Source organism: Gavialis gangeticus, unplaced genomic scaffold, assembly GCF_001723915.1.
Source record: "Gavialis gangeticus isolate Ggan-Ray unplaced genomic scaffold, GavGan_comp1, whole genome shotgun sequence".
NCBI classification, from domain to species: domain Eukaryota; kingdom Metazoa; phylum Chordata; order Crocodylia; family Gavialidae; genus Gavialis; species Gavialis gangeticus.
Genome location: NW_017729032.1, coordinates 62,092,581 through 62,108,166, shown reverse-complemented (window position 1 = coordinate 62,108,166; position 15,586 = coordinate 62,092,581). Strand labels below are relative to the sequence as shown.

Here is a 15,586-nt window from a genome sequence, read left to right as displayed (position 1 = left end):
AGCCTCCAGGGGATAAAATCAGCAATTTATGCAACAGGAACAGGCTCGTGCTCCCCAGATGATAGGACAGGGGCTGCTGCTCCATCAGGGCCCTGCCCCCTCACTGCTCCAGCAGCAGAGTTGGGGGCCTGGCTAGAGGCCAGCCAGCAGGGCCCCTTAGGCAAGCGGGAAGGGAAGGGGGTTATTCCCCCCTCCCTCTGGTGTCTGGTGGAGGGAATTAACTTTCTGCTTGCCCCACACAAGTGAGTGGCAGTGGTCAGGGCAGGCAGACCCTGCCTGTAGTCCCCCATGGGTCAGTGGGGGTAGAGGGAATAACCCCCCTCCCTGTCCCCTGTGCCTCAGGGGCCATGCTGGTCAGCATTTGGCCTTGCCCTGCTGCTGCAGTAGCAAGTGGGAGCATCAGGCAGACACCAGCTCAGGTCCATGATGGTGGGACATGGAGGGGAGTATTAAACACCTCCCTAGCCAGTTCACTCCAAGCTACTGCAGGGGCTGGCCACTCCCCTCCAGCACAGCTTCCCTGCAGCTGCTCTAGCACTCCCCAGCTCCTAACCTGAGCTACTGCAGGCACATGCCTACATTTTGCAAATGCCTATTCACTTGCAAATTGGTTCAGTCTAGGCAAGTTAGACTAACCTGCAGTGATTGAATCATTCAGGCTCTGGCTCTCTGAATGTCTGTCCCTAAGCCCTGGTATCAGGAACCCTGATCAAGCAGGCCTAAGGATCTAAGCAGTCACACCTTAAATAAGTCACTGGCTAATGAACTCTGCCTCAATTTAGGAACAGTGAGCATCCTGATTGCCTTCTGGGAGTGCCACAATTTAGTCCCAGCTGGGGGCCACAGGTTTCCAGGCCAGTCAACAGTTTTATCCCAGTAACAAGCTTCTTGATTCCTGCTCTCTCTGGCTTTCCTGGTTCCTGACCCTGGATTTGGCTTTTCTGTGGACTCTGGCCTTGGATTTCCTCTGCAGATCTGTTCCTGGGTCCTAACTCTAGTTTGATTCTGAGCTGGGACTTAATCCTGTGGACTACCTTTTGGACTTGGTAACTTGGCTGCTAATTTTTCTGCATCTGGACCCCTGACTTGTTGCTCTGACTTTATCCTGTGGATTGTGCCTCAGCTGTGGTAACTTGAAGTATTTTTACATGTACTGGGGGAGTGGCTTCCAGTGGGAATGGCTGCTTTAGAGTGGCTCTGAGAGCCGGTCTAACTAAAACACCCTTAGTATCTTGTGTATCAGCATCCCTGTGCTTCAAAATGGCAGCAGGAACACTTTTTAAGTAAAGCTCATCAAACAAACTTTAGTTAAAGCACCTCGCTACCACTTTGAAGTGATGCTACTGGAGGTATGTTAATTAACACATTCTAATGGACTCCATTGAGTCTGCTCCAATGCACTGTAAGTACAGCATGTTGGAGTAGCCTCACTGCATGTCTGCAGGCATCCTAGGTTACTAGCTTTCTGGGTTCTGACCCTGGCCTGTGTCCCAAACCCTGCTCCAGTTTCTCCCTCCAGATTTAATAATTAGCTCAGAGATCCAACTCCCACAGCAGATCATGGATGACTTAGGTCCCTTAACACCTGGACATGTATCTACATTGGTGTAATTCACATGGACCTATAAAAACACCCAATATGAGTATTACCAGCATCCTAAGGGGACAAATAAACAATTCTCCAGGTGAACTGCTAGCAGTATATACTGCTACAATGCCTCATCAGTATGTAGCAGGAAATATGGTGTAACCTATATGCCCAAGTGTGTTCCTAAGGATTTAGAATTTCCTTCTATTGCAGTGGAGACTGACCTTGAACCTTGCTATATCCAGGGTAAAAATTAAACTCAGTGCTGGATGGCTTTTTCCTCAAATAAAAAAAAAAAATGCCTTTAATATACCCTTGGAAAGGCACTTTTAAAGCTAAAAAGAACCAAAGATTTTCAGTGTTTTTTTTCTTCTCTTCCCCCATAAAACACTCAGATACTGCAGTGAGAAGGACAGTAAAAAGTCTGGCTATATAGATTATGCAATGAGATTCTGTGTAATAGCACAGCTACCCTAGGAAGTTCTTAGAGTTCATTGACATCAGTGTAAATCACTGACTTCAGTGAAGTGACAGGGGTGGTGCTTCAGGTTGCCAACTGACTGAAGCTATTCTGTGAGATTTGGTTTTTTTCCCCCAACATGATGTAATGTCATTAATAGGGGGTACACCAATAGTGATTTTATTTTAGACCAATACCGGTGGCACTCTTTGAACGAGCCATATCGGCTGATACCAATCCGATTGTAAATATGCAGCCGTGCAGCTTGGAGAGCAGCTGGTAAGTCTGTTGTGGGGAAAGGGGCATGGGGAAGGCAGATCGAGGCCCCCGCAGTGAGGGAGGGAGTGGGGCTGTGGCAGGGTCAGGCACCAGACAGCTGGGGTGAGCTCAGGACAGAGCCATGAGCACCTTGTCCAGGAGTCACAGGGAGAGGGGAGTGGATTCTGCACTGGGGGAAGCCATGAGAGGTATGTGCTCCCAGATCTACATGTGGAGTAAAGGCAGGCTGCTGCTGCAGGCTGGGGCGGTGCCAAGCTCCACCCAGCAGGAGGCTAGACCAGGGTGCACTCAGAGTGGGTGGCACTGGGAGGGCTGCAGCCACCCCCAAAATTCACCATAGCTCCCTCCCAGTGCCACCACCACCTGTCCTAAGTGTAGCCCCAGCCCACAGCAGCAGCCCACCCTTACCCCACACATGAGTCCAGGGACATACACCCCCCCCATGCCCTCTTGCGGTGCATGCAGTGGCAGGAACTGCTACCCCTTCCCTGTGCCCCCCAAGATGAGCCGCTCACAGTTCCATCCCATTTCCTGCCCTTGCTGTGCAGCACCTGCCCCAGCTCTACTCCCTCCCTCACCACTGGGGCCTCGATCTGTCTCCCACCCCTCCTTTCACCCTTTTCCCCTCACAACAGACTTACCAGCCGGATCTGGCTGCTCTCCACACTGCTGGGTTGTGCTCCTGACCGCCTGCATGCTGCTTTGTGTCTGCACACATGCATGGGGCATTTATTAGTGACATTATCAGCCACATCAGTCAAAAAAGCCAACTGCCAATACTGTCAATTTTCCTTATATTGATGCCAGTCCAATATGGGACTGATGTATTGGTACACTTCCAATCATTAAATGTACTGCTCAACCCCTTCACAATATCAGTCTCCTGTGTTGCTTTCAATAGTCATCAGGAGATTGATGCAGATTCCAGTAGACTCCTGGCCAATCTGGAAGGGTTGGCAATCCTAGTGGTGCTACATAGAGGTAACAGTGAGCAATATTTGGCTGTACAGCTAGAGTGGGCCTATAGGGCAATCAATCATCCAGTATATGTTTCCAAACATAATTGTTTGAAATTGAGACTGGTCTCTTCCACTGCAACATGATTTCATTGCTCTATATTTATCAGTTAAAGAAAAAAAATCATCATAAAGGGGGTGGAAACCTGCAAGCTGTAGCAGTCTGAGGCATCCTGTCTCCAAGAAGCAGAGCATTTTCTGGAGCTCTGTATGTAGGGCAATATGCCTGCAGAGCTTTTACACGGTTCAATCTGTTGTTTTGATTGTACCAGTCATGCTTTGCAGCACCAAATGGGGGCAGTAATGGTCTTACCTCTACACTGTCTTGTCCTTCTCCACTCTGCTCCATCCCTACCAGTATGGCAGCACAGTCTCTTAATTCCCCAATCCTGGGAACAGCCAATCTGCCTGGTTCAGGGGCAGTGTGGTTGCACCCCCAGCTTTGGCTGTGTGGCACTTGCCTGTGAGCTGAGAGAGCTCACTTGGTATGCCAGTGCAGCTCCTTCCATACATTTGCAGGTGCCATGAGCTCTCAGCTTGCCAGCTGATCAGCACAAGATTTGGCCAGACTCCTGCTTTAAACACAGCTCTGGAGCCTGGAGAATTAGTGCTGCTGCTGCTCATTCCCTCTTTCCCCCAGCTAAATTCAGCAGCAGCGGAAAGGTGTAGAGATAGTGAATAGTGGCATCGCTCACCCCCTAGGCTCTGGGGCTATGCGAATGCAGGGGCTCCAGCCAGACTTAGTGACAGCCCTGGCAGGAGTTGCAGTGATGTGCCCATGAGCTCAGAGGGCTCAGAGTGCATGTGCCACACAGCCAGAGAGGGTATGGCTGCTCCCCTCCCTCCCCACTATGATCCTGGATCCACCCATGGCCTGGTACTAATCTGAACCCAACTACCATAGAAAGTGTCTTTGCCATGTAACCTGGGCAGTACTCCAAGAGGTACCCCCTCTCCAATCAAAGGGATCAAAGCAGGTGCACAAGTGCTGTGAGGGGTGTAGGGACTCTCCTCCCCCTATAGAGAGGAGCCAGACCACCAATGGGGACTTAAGCATATATCCTTTGATACTGGGAACACAACAGGCATAAAATCAGAGGGTATAGTGGACACTACAATGCCCCAAGGGGGCAGGATTCAACAAAGGTTAGAGACTTGCAGTCATTGACAAAAAAAACAGGGTTAACAAAATATAAAAAACACAAACAGCAGAACAGACAATACAGGTTGGTGAAATATAAAAAAAAAAAAAAGAGGCATAAAATGTCAAATGACAAAGAAATATAGGGCCTTGGTACCTGGAGGGGGAGAAAACACAATGGCTCCTTTCCACTGCAAGAAGATTTGCTTCTTGTTAGTTCACTCACCCCAAGTCACCTCAGCTGGGACTTGAGCCCAGATCTCCCATGTGGTAGGCAGGAACATGCCACACAGCCACCACTGGTAGCACTGCTCCAGCCTGCTAGGGGTCTTGACCTTCCCAGAGCCCCAGTCTCATGTCAAGCTGCTTGGCCTCTGGAGGAGCTGGAAGCAGAGCTGGGAACCAGTCAGGTTGCTGCTCAGATCCTTGCTGGAGCTGGGGGAGCCTCTCCTGCTGGCTACAGCCTCCCATAGGGGATCCTAGAGCCCAGTGGGGAGCCTCTCCTGCCAGCCACACACACCGCACTGCTGAGGGTCCAACTGCTGCCTGCAGGTCCTGCTCTTTCAGGCTCTTCTGGGGCACTGCTCCTGCCCTACTGGCTCAGCTCTGTGAAGCTCCTTCCTTGTTGTCCCTCACTGGTCTCTCATGAGTCAGCCCACGCTGCCCCTTTTATCCCCCTCCAGGTAACCCAAGGGGCCAATCAGGGGACACGGGGGGTGTCTCTCTGGGGCCTGATTGGTGCAAAAAGGGAATCCCAAGTCCTCCAATCATCTTTTACCCCTTCAAAACCCCTGGGTCAAATCATTACCAGATTGGTGAGGAAAGGGAATCCCAAGTCCTCCAATCATCTTTTACCCCTTCAAAACCCCTGGGCCAAATCATTACCAGATTGGTGAGGAAAGGGAATCCCAAGTCCTCCAATCATCTTTTGCCCTTTCAAAACCCCTGGGCCAGGTCACTGCCAGCCAGCTCATCACAGCCACAAACCTCTCCACGCTGCACCTACATAAAGGCCACATAGAACTTGACACTGCCCTAACGTCATGTTCAGGGGCCTTCTGGGTACTTGAGACTATTCTAATTTTAAAATAAAATGCCACAAAAACTATTCAGTTTGTACTTCATTTTATAGGTTTTTTAATGGTAATTTCTGTCAAACCCAATCAGATGCGTATAAAGCTTTGTTATATACTAGAGAACTTTTCCATAAAGTTTTCTTTCTGAAGTACCAGATATCTGCTGTTATATCACATCAGGACTGTTCAAATTCTAAACTCCCAGGGGCCACATGTCCCAGGAGGTCCCAACTGCAGAGATGGCACAGTATGCAGGCCACCCCAGTTGAGCCATATGCTACTGGGCCATACAGACGCTCTGCCCCCATCCCCCACTGTACCATGTGCCTATGTACACCCCCTGCTGCTAGTACGCAGTAGCCCACCCCCTGCTGCACCATGCTACCTATACATGAACACCATTTCCTACCTTGCCCCCTCACCCCCACTGCAAGGTGTGGGTGTGATTCTTCCCCAGATGCAATGCCTCTTTGCAGGACTCCCCCGTATACACAGCCCTGTTCCCCCCCGCCCCATCCCCTTGTGGCTCTGTACTCACCCACAGTTCCCCATGCTGCTTGCCATACTGCCCCACCTCCTGGGGCAGAGACAGGAAGCAGCAGTCAGAGAAAGGACAGGGAGCCTAGACCCATGGGGGAAGCAGCAGCTAAGCATGAGCCTGGAGGCTGTTACTTAACCCCTTGCAGACCACATGCAGTCTGTTGGACATCTCTAATCTAATTGATAGAGACAGAGATTGTGGGAGACAGTGGGACAGGTATTTTTAGGTATCATTAAGAATGTAAATAACGTTCCCCCTAACCCGGGTGTTTTACAGCTCAGTAATCTACTACCCTGGTTGAGAGACTCACAAAATATGCTGTTTATACACTGGTGCTTTGTTACCTGAGGAATATTACTTAGACATTCGGTAGAAGCCATCTTCTAATAAAGTCAGTATGTTTCTGTCTAGTGGTGTAAGGTCCCCAGCCCACCTCTGATAGTGGAGGTTGCTAAGGGAAGCTAATTTTGGCTTTTTTATTTTCTCCATCAAACTGTTAGAAAGACAGAAAAGGTGACTAGTACCACCAAGTTCACAGCTGTGGCAGCTGGCACAGATGTGCATCTGTAAATCTCCACTGGTTCCAGAGGTGACCTAGAGCAGGGGGCCATGACAGTGGAGATGAAACACAGCGAAGGAAAGGGAGACCCAGAAAGCTCTAAGAATGGAAATGTAATTAACAGCTCTTCTCAACGTTCTTTGGGATAAATTATGCTCTCACTTCCACTCAGGCAAATCTGGTTTTAAATAGCATGCTCAGCTGAACATTATACTGTGATACTGTGTCAGACTAAAGGTCCATTTAGCCCAGTAACCTGTCTTCATTAGTGGCAAGCATAGTTTGAAGACAATGGAGATACTCTGACTTCACAAAGATGTGACTGTGGCAGAACGTGGCCAAGGAAAGACAGGGGGAAATAGACACCAGGTGCTCTCAATTATGCTTTTCTCCTCTGATCTTTTACTGCCCCTTTCCCACTCGTATTTTCAAGCATCCCTCTGAGCTCACACATTCTCTCCGCAGTTGAACAATTCTCCTATCCAGACTTTGCGAAGCTGCTAGTGATGGTAACAATGCCATGTTGGTGGTATTACAAGTTTATCCACAAAGATGTCCTCATAGGGCAACAAATTGTCACCTGATAACAGCTTTTACTCACAATGAACATAAATTCAAATTCAGTGGCCTAAATGGCAAGCCATGGTATTTTATTACCCTGAGCCTCCCATCAGTAATTTTTTACCTGACTCTCTCCCATGCTCACTGTGGTCTTTTGGGGAATTTTGCTATAACATAAAATTTCCCAACTTTGTTCCCTAACTGTAGTGTGGTCCTGAGACTTCCTATTGCTCTATCTGCTTTCAAGGCCCTGCACCATAGTAGCCGTGCTCTTCTAATGAAGCTAGATGCATTTTGCTCCCTCCAAAGCCTTTTGTTGTTGTGCCTGAAGTTGACTAGAAGGCTGCATCCACATAAGTGTGGATGTTCATTTCCCTGGGGACAAGAAGCAGTGGCACACCTTGTGCTGCTGCTACTTGTCCTTGGAGAATGCCTGTGCCCTGCACCTTCTAGCGTGTGGCAGGTTACCCCAGGTATGGCAGGGGAGGCTGGGGCCAGCACTGGACTTGTCTGGGGTCCTTTGGGGCCTTGCCAGGGGTTCTGGGGGCCTCCTGGGACTGCAGCAGTGGCAATCCTGTCACTTGGAGCCAGGCTAGCAGCCAGAGTGTGGTTTCAGCCAGCCAGGCTCCAGTTTTGGGTGGCACACTCTGCCCCCACATGCGCCACTCCATTTTTTTGTTGTGCAGATCACCTGAGATTTAAAAAAAAACCCACGTTGCTACCTTGCAGCATGGAGAACAGCTGAATGTACAGTATGTGGCACCACAGATGTGTCTGCAGCACCACATATCGCATGGCCTCGCTCGTCTGGATATGCAGTCAAAGAGTTCAGTGGAAAACAATACGACATATAGCACTCCATCTCCTCCAGCTGAGCTGGGGTGCCTGGTCACAACCCAGAGGCTGCAAGTTTGGGCCATAGTAGAAGCACTCCCAGCACAGCCTGTCAGATTCCAACAAACCTGTGAATTGTGTTAAATACCTTGTCACATAGACATGAAAAAGGAAGAATCTCCTCCAGGGACTTAACAGAAGATAGAAATGGGATGAACAGGAAAAAGTTTATTAATATTTTAAATTAATTTAAGTATCTGTAGCATTTTTGTTCCTGTAAGCCACAATGCAATAACTGTCAGCATGAAGCAATTAAGTTTAACCAAAGATCCATAGCAACACAAACACCCCTTGCACAACTGTGGTAAGCACACTCCACAAAGAAAAGCTATAGTTCATTAGTTAATATTGGTGGAGAAAGATAGCTAATGTATTGCATTAGTCATGATGGCAGGAAAAATATAACTGGCACCAAGCTGTTAAAATTAAAATACTGGATAACAGTTTCTGTGAAGAGCCACACTGCCTTAACATATCTCTTAGAGCCACCCAGGGAATAGGAATCTGATGGGCTTGGGATACCATAGAGACAGGAACCTCTCAGTAATTAGTCCAAATCCAGCTGTACAGCACTCAGTTGCTGATCAAAAATGGTGATCATCTAAAAGCAGTTGAGGAAGCAGTTGGTCTCAGGCACTTTGTTGTGGACATGAATCTCCCAGGCAATTGACACTCTTATTGGCAGCCTCAGCACAGAGGCCAAGAATGAAGGTCCTGATTTAGAAAGACATTTAAGCACACACCTAATGTTAGGCATGGGAATAAATTCTTTGAAATCATTGGGACTACCTGGGGTTTAACCACTCTGCTAAACTAGAACCTAACTGGTCACGTATACTTAGCCCCTCGCTCTTCTTCAGTGTCCCATCATGAAACCAAGCACTTTCCACCTCTGGGCTTTCCACCCTCCACTAAAACTGAACCCACTTTATTTTTAAAACAATTAAAATTGTAGAGCAGTATTAGGAAGGCACTGCTCTGCACACTGGAGAAGGTGATCAAGAAAGAAAGCCAGCTTGCTTTCAAGTGAGCTAACTAATTGAACCTACTGCTGAGTCCTTCCCTGATACAGAAAAAGAATGTATTGGATTGTGATGCAATGCAGCTAATACATTACACTATCATAACTGCTAAGCTTAAAGATGCTTGTTCTTTGCACCTTTTTTTTCCTGGTAACTTGGTGCTTTTTGGTTGCAAATAAAAGGAAATTTTCTATTTTAAGGCAGCATAGCTTAGAATACATATATATATTCCCCCATCCCTAGTTTGTTTGTTTTGTTGTTTGTACAAACTACAGACTAAAATCCCACAAGGTTTAGTTAAGATCTTCCATTGATTCCCACAGGACTAGGTGTAGGGATGAGATGAGCAGGATTTGGCATTCTCTCACTTAGAAGATTGTGAAAATTCAAATAGTATTTAAAATGGTTAATTGTGGATAGCATACTACTGGTTAAAGCAAAGTTAACTATTCCATTTTATTCCCTTTCCCTATATTGTTTTTCTTCCTGAGAACAAAGAGTCAATGAAAATCCTTCTGTTTGGGATGCCATTCAAAAAAAACATGGAAAATAAAGACAGTTTAATTGCAAGGGATTTCTGAATAATGTTTCAAAGGGTAAAAAGAACTGTGTGCCTGGTACACAGAGAACCACTTCTCCTTCCCTTTGTGACACAGGAATCAATGGAATTCATAAAAAAGGAGAAAACAAGAGATAGGAGATGTTTTGCTTAGTACAAGCAGGTCACAAGTCTAATGAGGCTTGAGCAGTGTTTGAAAGGAAGTTGCTGACTGTATCTCCATGTGTACCTTTTTTGTTCCTTGCCCTGGATTTGCTGGTCAGTGACATGCCTCTTTGCTTGGCTCTCTATAGAGTCTGTAGCCTAGAGGAATTTGGACAGGGTGGTACAGACATCGCCGATGGAGACTCTGATCACTGACTATTCCTTTAAATGCAGTCTCATGACTTAGACCTTGTTCCACTACCTACTAAAGAAGGGGACAGACGTACAAACAGAGATCCAGTTGAGACGCACAGGAGGACACAGCAGGGCAAGGCAAGTAAGCACAGTTAACTGTGAGTAAATCTGAGGAGTGAAAGGTGCTCTCTAGAGCAAAGGGCATAGAAAAAGAGTTGAATTAAATCCTACACTGAAACTGATTGGAGTTTATTTTTAAAAACATAGATTTTTAAAAACATACAGTGTTTAGAACTAGAATTATGGATAGAAATTACTTTCATTTTAGCATTTCAGGAAATATATTGATTTCAAAATTCTAAATATTCCTTAATTAGAACAAGGTTGGAATGATGTTGTTGCTGTGATGGTCCAGAAAATATATGCGATGCAAAGCTTTTTTGGTGATACTGTTTATTAAACCCAGAGCATAATTAGGAGAGATGTTAGACAAGCTTTCAGGCATAGACTACCCTGATCTGAGGAAGGGCAACCTGTTCCTGTAAGCTTGCCTAACATCTCTCTCCCCATGGGTCCAATAAATTATATCACCAGAAAAACCCTTTCTTCTCCTTAATTATAACAGTAACTCCAAGATGGTTAAAAATATTATTTCTCCACCATAAAAATACAAAGCAGAGAGTTTGCATAGCCATCACTGCTGTTCCCCAATGCTACCTTATTTGCAGAGTTTGTAGTGTGTGTCATATAATGGTACTTGAAAACTTCATAGCAGACTTTTGAAAATTAAGACCAAAATGTTCTAACCCAATGGCTAAAAATAGACATCTGCATTCATCTTTAGGTATCTAAATCAAATGCCCCTGTCTGTAAAGGGGTTGAGTGCCTGTACTCTGCAGGGTAAGACAGTGGCAGCTGTGGATGCCCAGTACCAAATGCCAGACATGAGGCACTTCAATTTGATAATGATATTCTAAATATTAACCAAAAAATAAAATTTATTATTTAACAGGGAGTTAAATACTTAATTTGCTGGCTAGTTGCTTCTTGCCTTATGAAGTAAAAATATATTTTTATAGAAGAAAATCTTCTGCACGGTTCTGGTCAACTATCTAATGACAATTGTTACACTACATATGTTTTAAGGAAAGATTGGTTCTTAATAGCCAGTGTAAAACATGTTACTTATGATAACACCATCTGGATCTTTTTGGCTATTTATTTCTATAGTAAGTCTCACATGAATACACATGTAAAGCAATCATTTACTTGTCATTTGAGTGTCCAACTTCTCTGAATATCTGAATTGTTGATTACAGGTGTAATAGTCTGTTGGAGATATTCCATAACCTGCCTTCATGTTGTCTATTCTATTGCCCTGGCTCATTCTGTACTCTTGGTTCCTAAACAATGGGAGTTGTGACCTCTATCATGAACTGAAGGAGCTAATGACTGAATTTGCCATTAACCTCTACCAGCAATTAGCAGATCCAGAGAATAGAACTAACCTGATCATTTCACCAGCAAGTGTGATCATCTCTTTGGAGTTGCTGCAATTTGGAGCTCAGGGAAATACTTTTGCACAGCTGGAAAATGCTCTAGGATACAACATCCGTGGTAATGTACTGTTTGAAAAATTACCTATTAATAACTGTTTTACATTGTACGGTAAATACCAGTGGGAGAGGGGGAGGGATCCCATAATTTGGTTGTCTAATGTCAGTTGAGTTTTAGAAACAGTTCAAATAGTCAGTATGAATACATTCTTCCTACTTCTTTTTGATCAACTCTCACTCTTTTCTTCTAATTCCAAAAGATACATTTAAAAGAAAAACACACACAGAGGCAGATGTCTTCAATTCAACTAAATTAATGTTGGATTCTCAGGATAGTCTTCTCATTTCAACCCAAGATTAATTCTACCACCTGAAATAATGTAGCAAAAGCTATATTTCTTGATCTGCTCAATGTTTATAAAAAACAGATGACTGTTTCATCTTCAAAATTTGTAGCTGATATGCATTCTACAGGCAATATAGCTGATGTTAATATTCTTAACCCTAACATCTATTTTCATTACACAAAGACAAAAGTTAAAATCAATAGAGATTTCATTGTTCTCAGCTGTGTGTTTACTTGGTCATTATTACTGTTCTGCAAATCACTGCTATTCAAAAACAGTGATTCAATCACAATGAAAGCTAGCTATTATATACAGTTATTGCGATATATAATACAATTTTTCTGACACGTATAGTATCAGTAGAATAACCAGACTGTAAAACAAAGGGCCCCTATAGATGTGCAGGGAGGCAGCTTCAATGTGCTGGAAATCAATTAATCAGGTCTGTTGGAGCACAGAAATAAACATGCTCCAGCAGACTCTGACATCATGTGTATCAGCATCTCCATGCTGAAAAATAGTGGCAGGGCGCTTTGAACTAACGCTCTTTCAGTGAGCTTTAGTTCAAAGTACCCCACCATCACTTTACAGCACAGGGGACGCCAATACATGTGACGCTTGGGCACTTTTAATTAGTGTGGCTCGCTAATTAAAGTACGCCCCCTGGAGCTTGTGTAAAAATGCTGTCTGCTTTTAACTACAGTGAAGGAGGCAATATAAAAATGCAGTGGTCCAGCAAAAACTACATTCATAGCATGCAGTAACCAAAGAATTATAGAAAGACAGAGCTGGAAGGCATGCAGGAGGACCCCTAGTCCAATTCTGTTCAAATAGGATCATCTCTGTCTACAACATCTCAGATAAATGTTTTGTTTACTCTGAACTTAAATGTTTCCTGGATTCTGCAGTCTCCCTATCTAACCTGTTGCAGTGCTTAACCATCCTTGTAGCTAGAAAACTCTTCCTAATATGCAAACTAAATCTCTCTTGTTGTAATTAAAGCCCATTACTAATTGTCCTGTCCCCTGTGGGTCACCATGTTATTTATTACAATCCTTTTTTTAGAAGAATATTATCAAATTCTCCTTGAGTTGGTGGACTTTTTGCAGTTTGTCCACATTGTTCTTGAATTGCACTGCCCAAAACTATACATACTATTCTAAGTAAGGCTTTACCCATGCTGTATACAGTAGAAAAAAATCAATTCTTGTGACTTGCATGCTACATTCCTGTTAATACATCCCAGTGTGTTATTAGCTTTCTTTGCAACATTATATTGTTGACTCAGATTCAATTCACGACCCACTACGACCCCCAGATTCTTTTTCTGCAGTGCTGCAACAGTTATCCCCCTTGTCTACTTGTGCCTTTGATTGTTTTATCCTAAGTGAAATACCTTGCACGTGTCCTCGATGAATTTCATCCAATTCATTTCAGACCATATTTCCAATTTGACATGGCCATTTTGCATCTTACTGTCCTCTTAAGTGTCCGCTCTCCCACTCAGCTTGATGTCAACTGCATATTTGTTAATTGTCCACTCCATTCCATCCATTAATGATGTTTAACAGTACTGGATTCAGAAGAAGCCTCAGAAGAACCCTAATTTGGTACCTCCTTCCACTTAAACATTGAACCATTGATGACTCCGCTTTGAACTTGATGATTTACCCACTTATGAGCTCACTTTATAGCACTTACATATCAATCATATTTCCCTAGTGACTGAAGAGTCAGCTCTCCTTAAGGGAATCTGCTCTCCCTGGCATTAATGTCCTCTTTTAATGTTTGGTAGGTTTGCTAAGCTGTATTCTAAAACTACCTAAAATAAAAAAGTAAATAGGTGCCTGTGTGAAAAATGAGTATCAGATAAAGTATTTTAAGGGCAGCTTTGAATTGGCCTACAAGTAAGAATTCAGAACTTTAGTTAGCTAAGAATTTTGATTGCACACTTGAGATGTTGTACCTCATAACATCTGCTTCTTATTTTACCATCTTTGATTTCTTTCACCCTTGTAAAATGTGTCAAGCACTACAGTTCTAATGCAAAACAAATGAAAAAGGTATTTTATACTTAAAAAATATGTGAACCTTCTTGACATCTATTCAAGAAACTCACTCCCCCTCCAACGGTGCTAAATTTTAAACAAAAAGCTTCATACAGATAATTAGTTTTAATGTAGAAGATTAAAGGGACATCACCTGCTTAGCAATTATGGATTTGATTCTTTGGTGGTAGAAATTGGCTGGCATTGTCATATACATGGACTCGTATACTTTAAAACTCCTTAGAGTTGGGATGATCGAGGGGGTATGGCACTGGACTGAGAATCAGATCTTGGTTCTGATCTTCATTATGTAACTGATGTGCATTGTGAGCATGGACAAGTCACTTCATTTCCCTGTCCTCATGTTTCCGCTCCAACCATCAGTCTTGTCTAACTCGACTGCAAGCTCTTTGGGACAGGGATTTTTTTATTGTGCATTGTAGTAGCATTTAACACAGCACGGCTCAATCACTTCTGGGGTCTCCAGGCAAAAGAATAATTATAATTAATAGCACCTCTTTTGGAAGTACCAAAAGATGAAGCTTTGCTTTTGCCCATTTGGGCTTGTTTTCTCTCTCCCTTTGCAAGGTCCAAAGTAAACTCATCTGTTTCATGTTTGTTCGTATTTCTCTCTAGCCAGGTTCTGCCACAGTAGCACATTGCCGCAGTGTCTGGGGTACAAACACATCCAAAGGAATGTGTATACCTGCAATGTCAGCATCCTGCCAGCAGGTTTGGATGAGCCGCATCCGAGAGTACTGAAGGAATTGGCCCATGTCATAGCAGAGCCACTGGCACGGCTGTTTGAGCGCTCGTGGTGCTCAGGTCAGGTCCCGGAGGACTGGAAAAGGGCCAGTGTGGTTCGTATTTTCAAGAAGAGGAGGAAGGAGGATCCGAGTAATTATAGGCCAGTCAGTCTCACCTCCATCCTTGGAAAGGCCTTTGAAAAGATTATGAAGTATCATATTTGTGGGAGTCCAGAGGGAAAAATAATGCAGCAGGGAAACCAGCATGGATTCATAGCAAGTAGATCACGCCTGACCAATCTGGTTTCGTTTTATGACAGGGTCACAAAATGCTTAGATGCAGAAGTAGAGGTGGATGTCGTTTTCTTGGATTTTAGCAAGGCTTTCCATACGGTATCTCATCCCATTCTCATAAATAAATTTAGAGCAGATTTAGGCTAGATATCAGGAAAAGCTTCTTCATGGTAAGGGCAGCCAAAATTTGGAATGGGCTTCAAAGGGAGGTGGTGCGCTCCCCTACCTTGGGGGTCTTTAAGAGAAGGGTGGATAGGCATCTGGCTGGGGTCATCTGACTGTACCACTCTTTCCTGCCTAGGCAGGGGGTCAGACTCAATCATCTGTTGAGGTCCCTTCCAACCCTAGCATCTATGAATCTATGAATCCTGCTTCTATTAGATTCTTGTCAGCAGAGAACTTCACTGATCATTGTTCTTGATTTGAAATTCTGAAATAAGGACATTTTTAGGAAATCAAAGCCTTGGGCCAGAACAGCTTCAACACTGTCTCCCAGAGGGTACATTAGTCTTATGCACATTGAGTTTTTTGCATGATGATCAAGGGGCGGGGGGGGGGGG

The 15,586-nt window shown here is 44.5% G+C and overlaps 1 protein-coding gene across 4 annotated transcripts in view; it reads left to right on the top strand.

The window, feature by feature from the left end:
- Positions 1 to 952: 952 nt before the first annotated feature.
- SERPINE3 (serpin family E member 3) overlaps positions 953 to 15,586 on the top strand; it is a 40,054-nt gene continuing 25,420 nt past the window's right edge. The window contains exons 1-2 of one of the 4 annotated variants that reach the window (XM_019524543.1): positions 953 to 1,128; positions 11,355 to 11,652. In XM_019524543.1, coding sequence (XP_019380088.1) covers positions 11,394 to 11,652 — 259 coding nt within the window. In that variant the 5' untranslated portion in view covers positions 953 to 1,128; positions 11,355 to 11,393. Of the gene's footprint in view, positions 1,129 to 9,850; positions 10,194 to 11,354; positions 11,653 to 15,586 lie in introns of those variants that run through there. The other 3 variants (XM_019524544.1, XM_019524542.1, XM_019524541.1) reach the window with 3 other exon arrangements.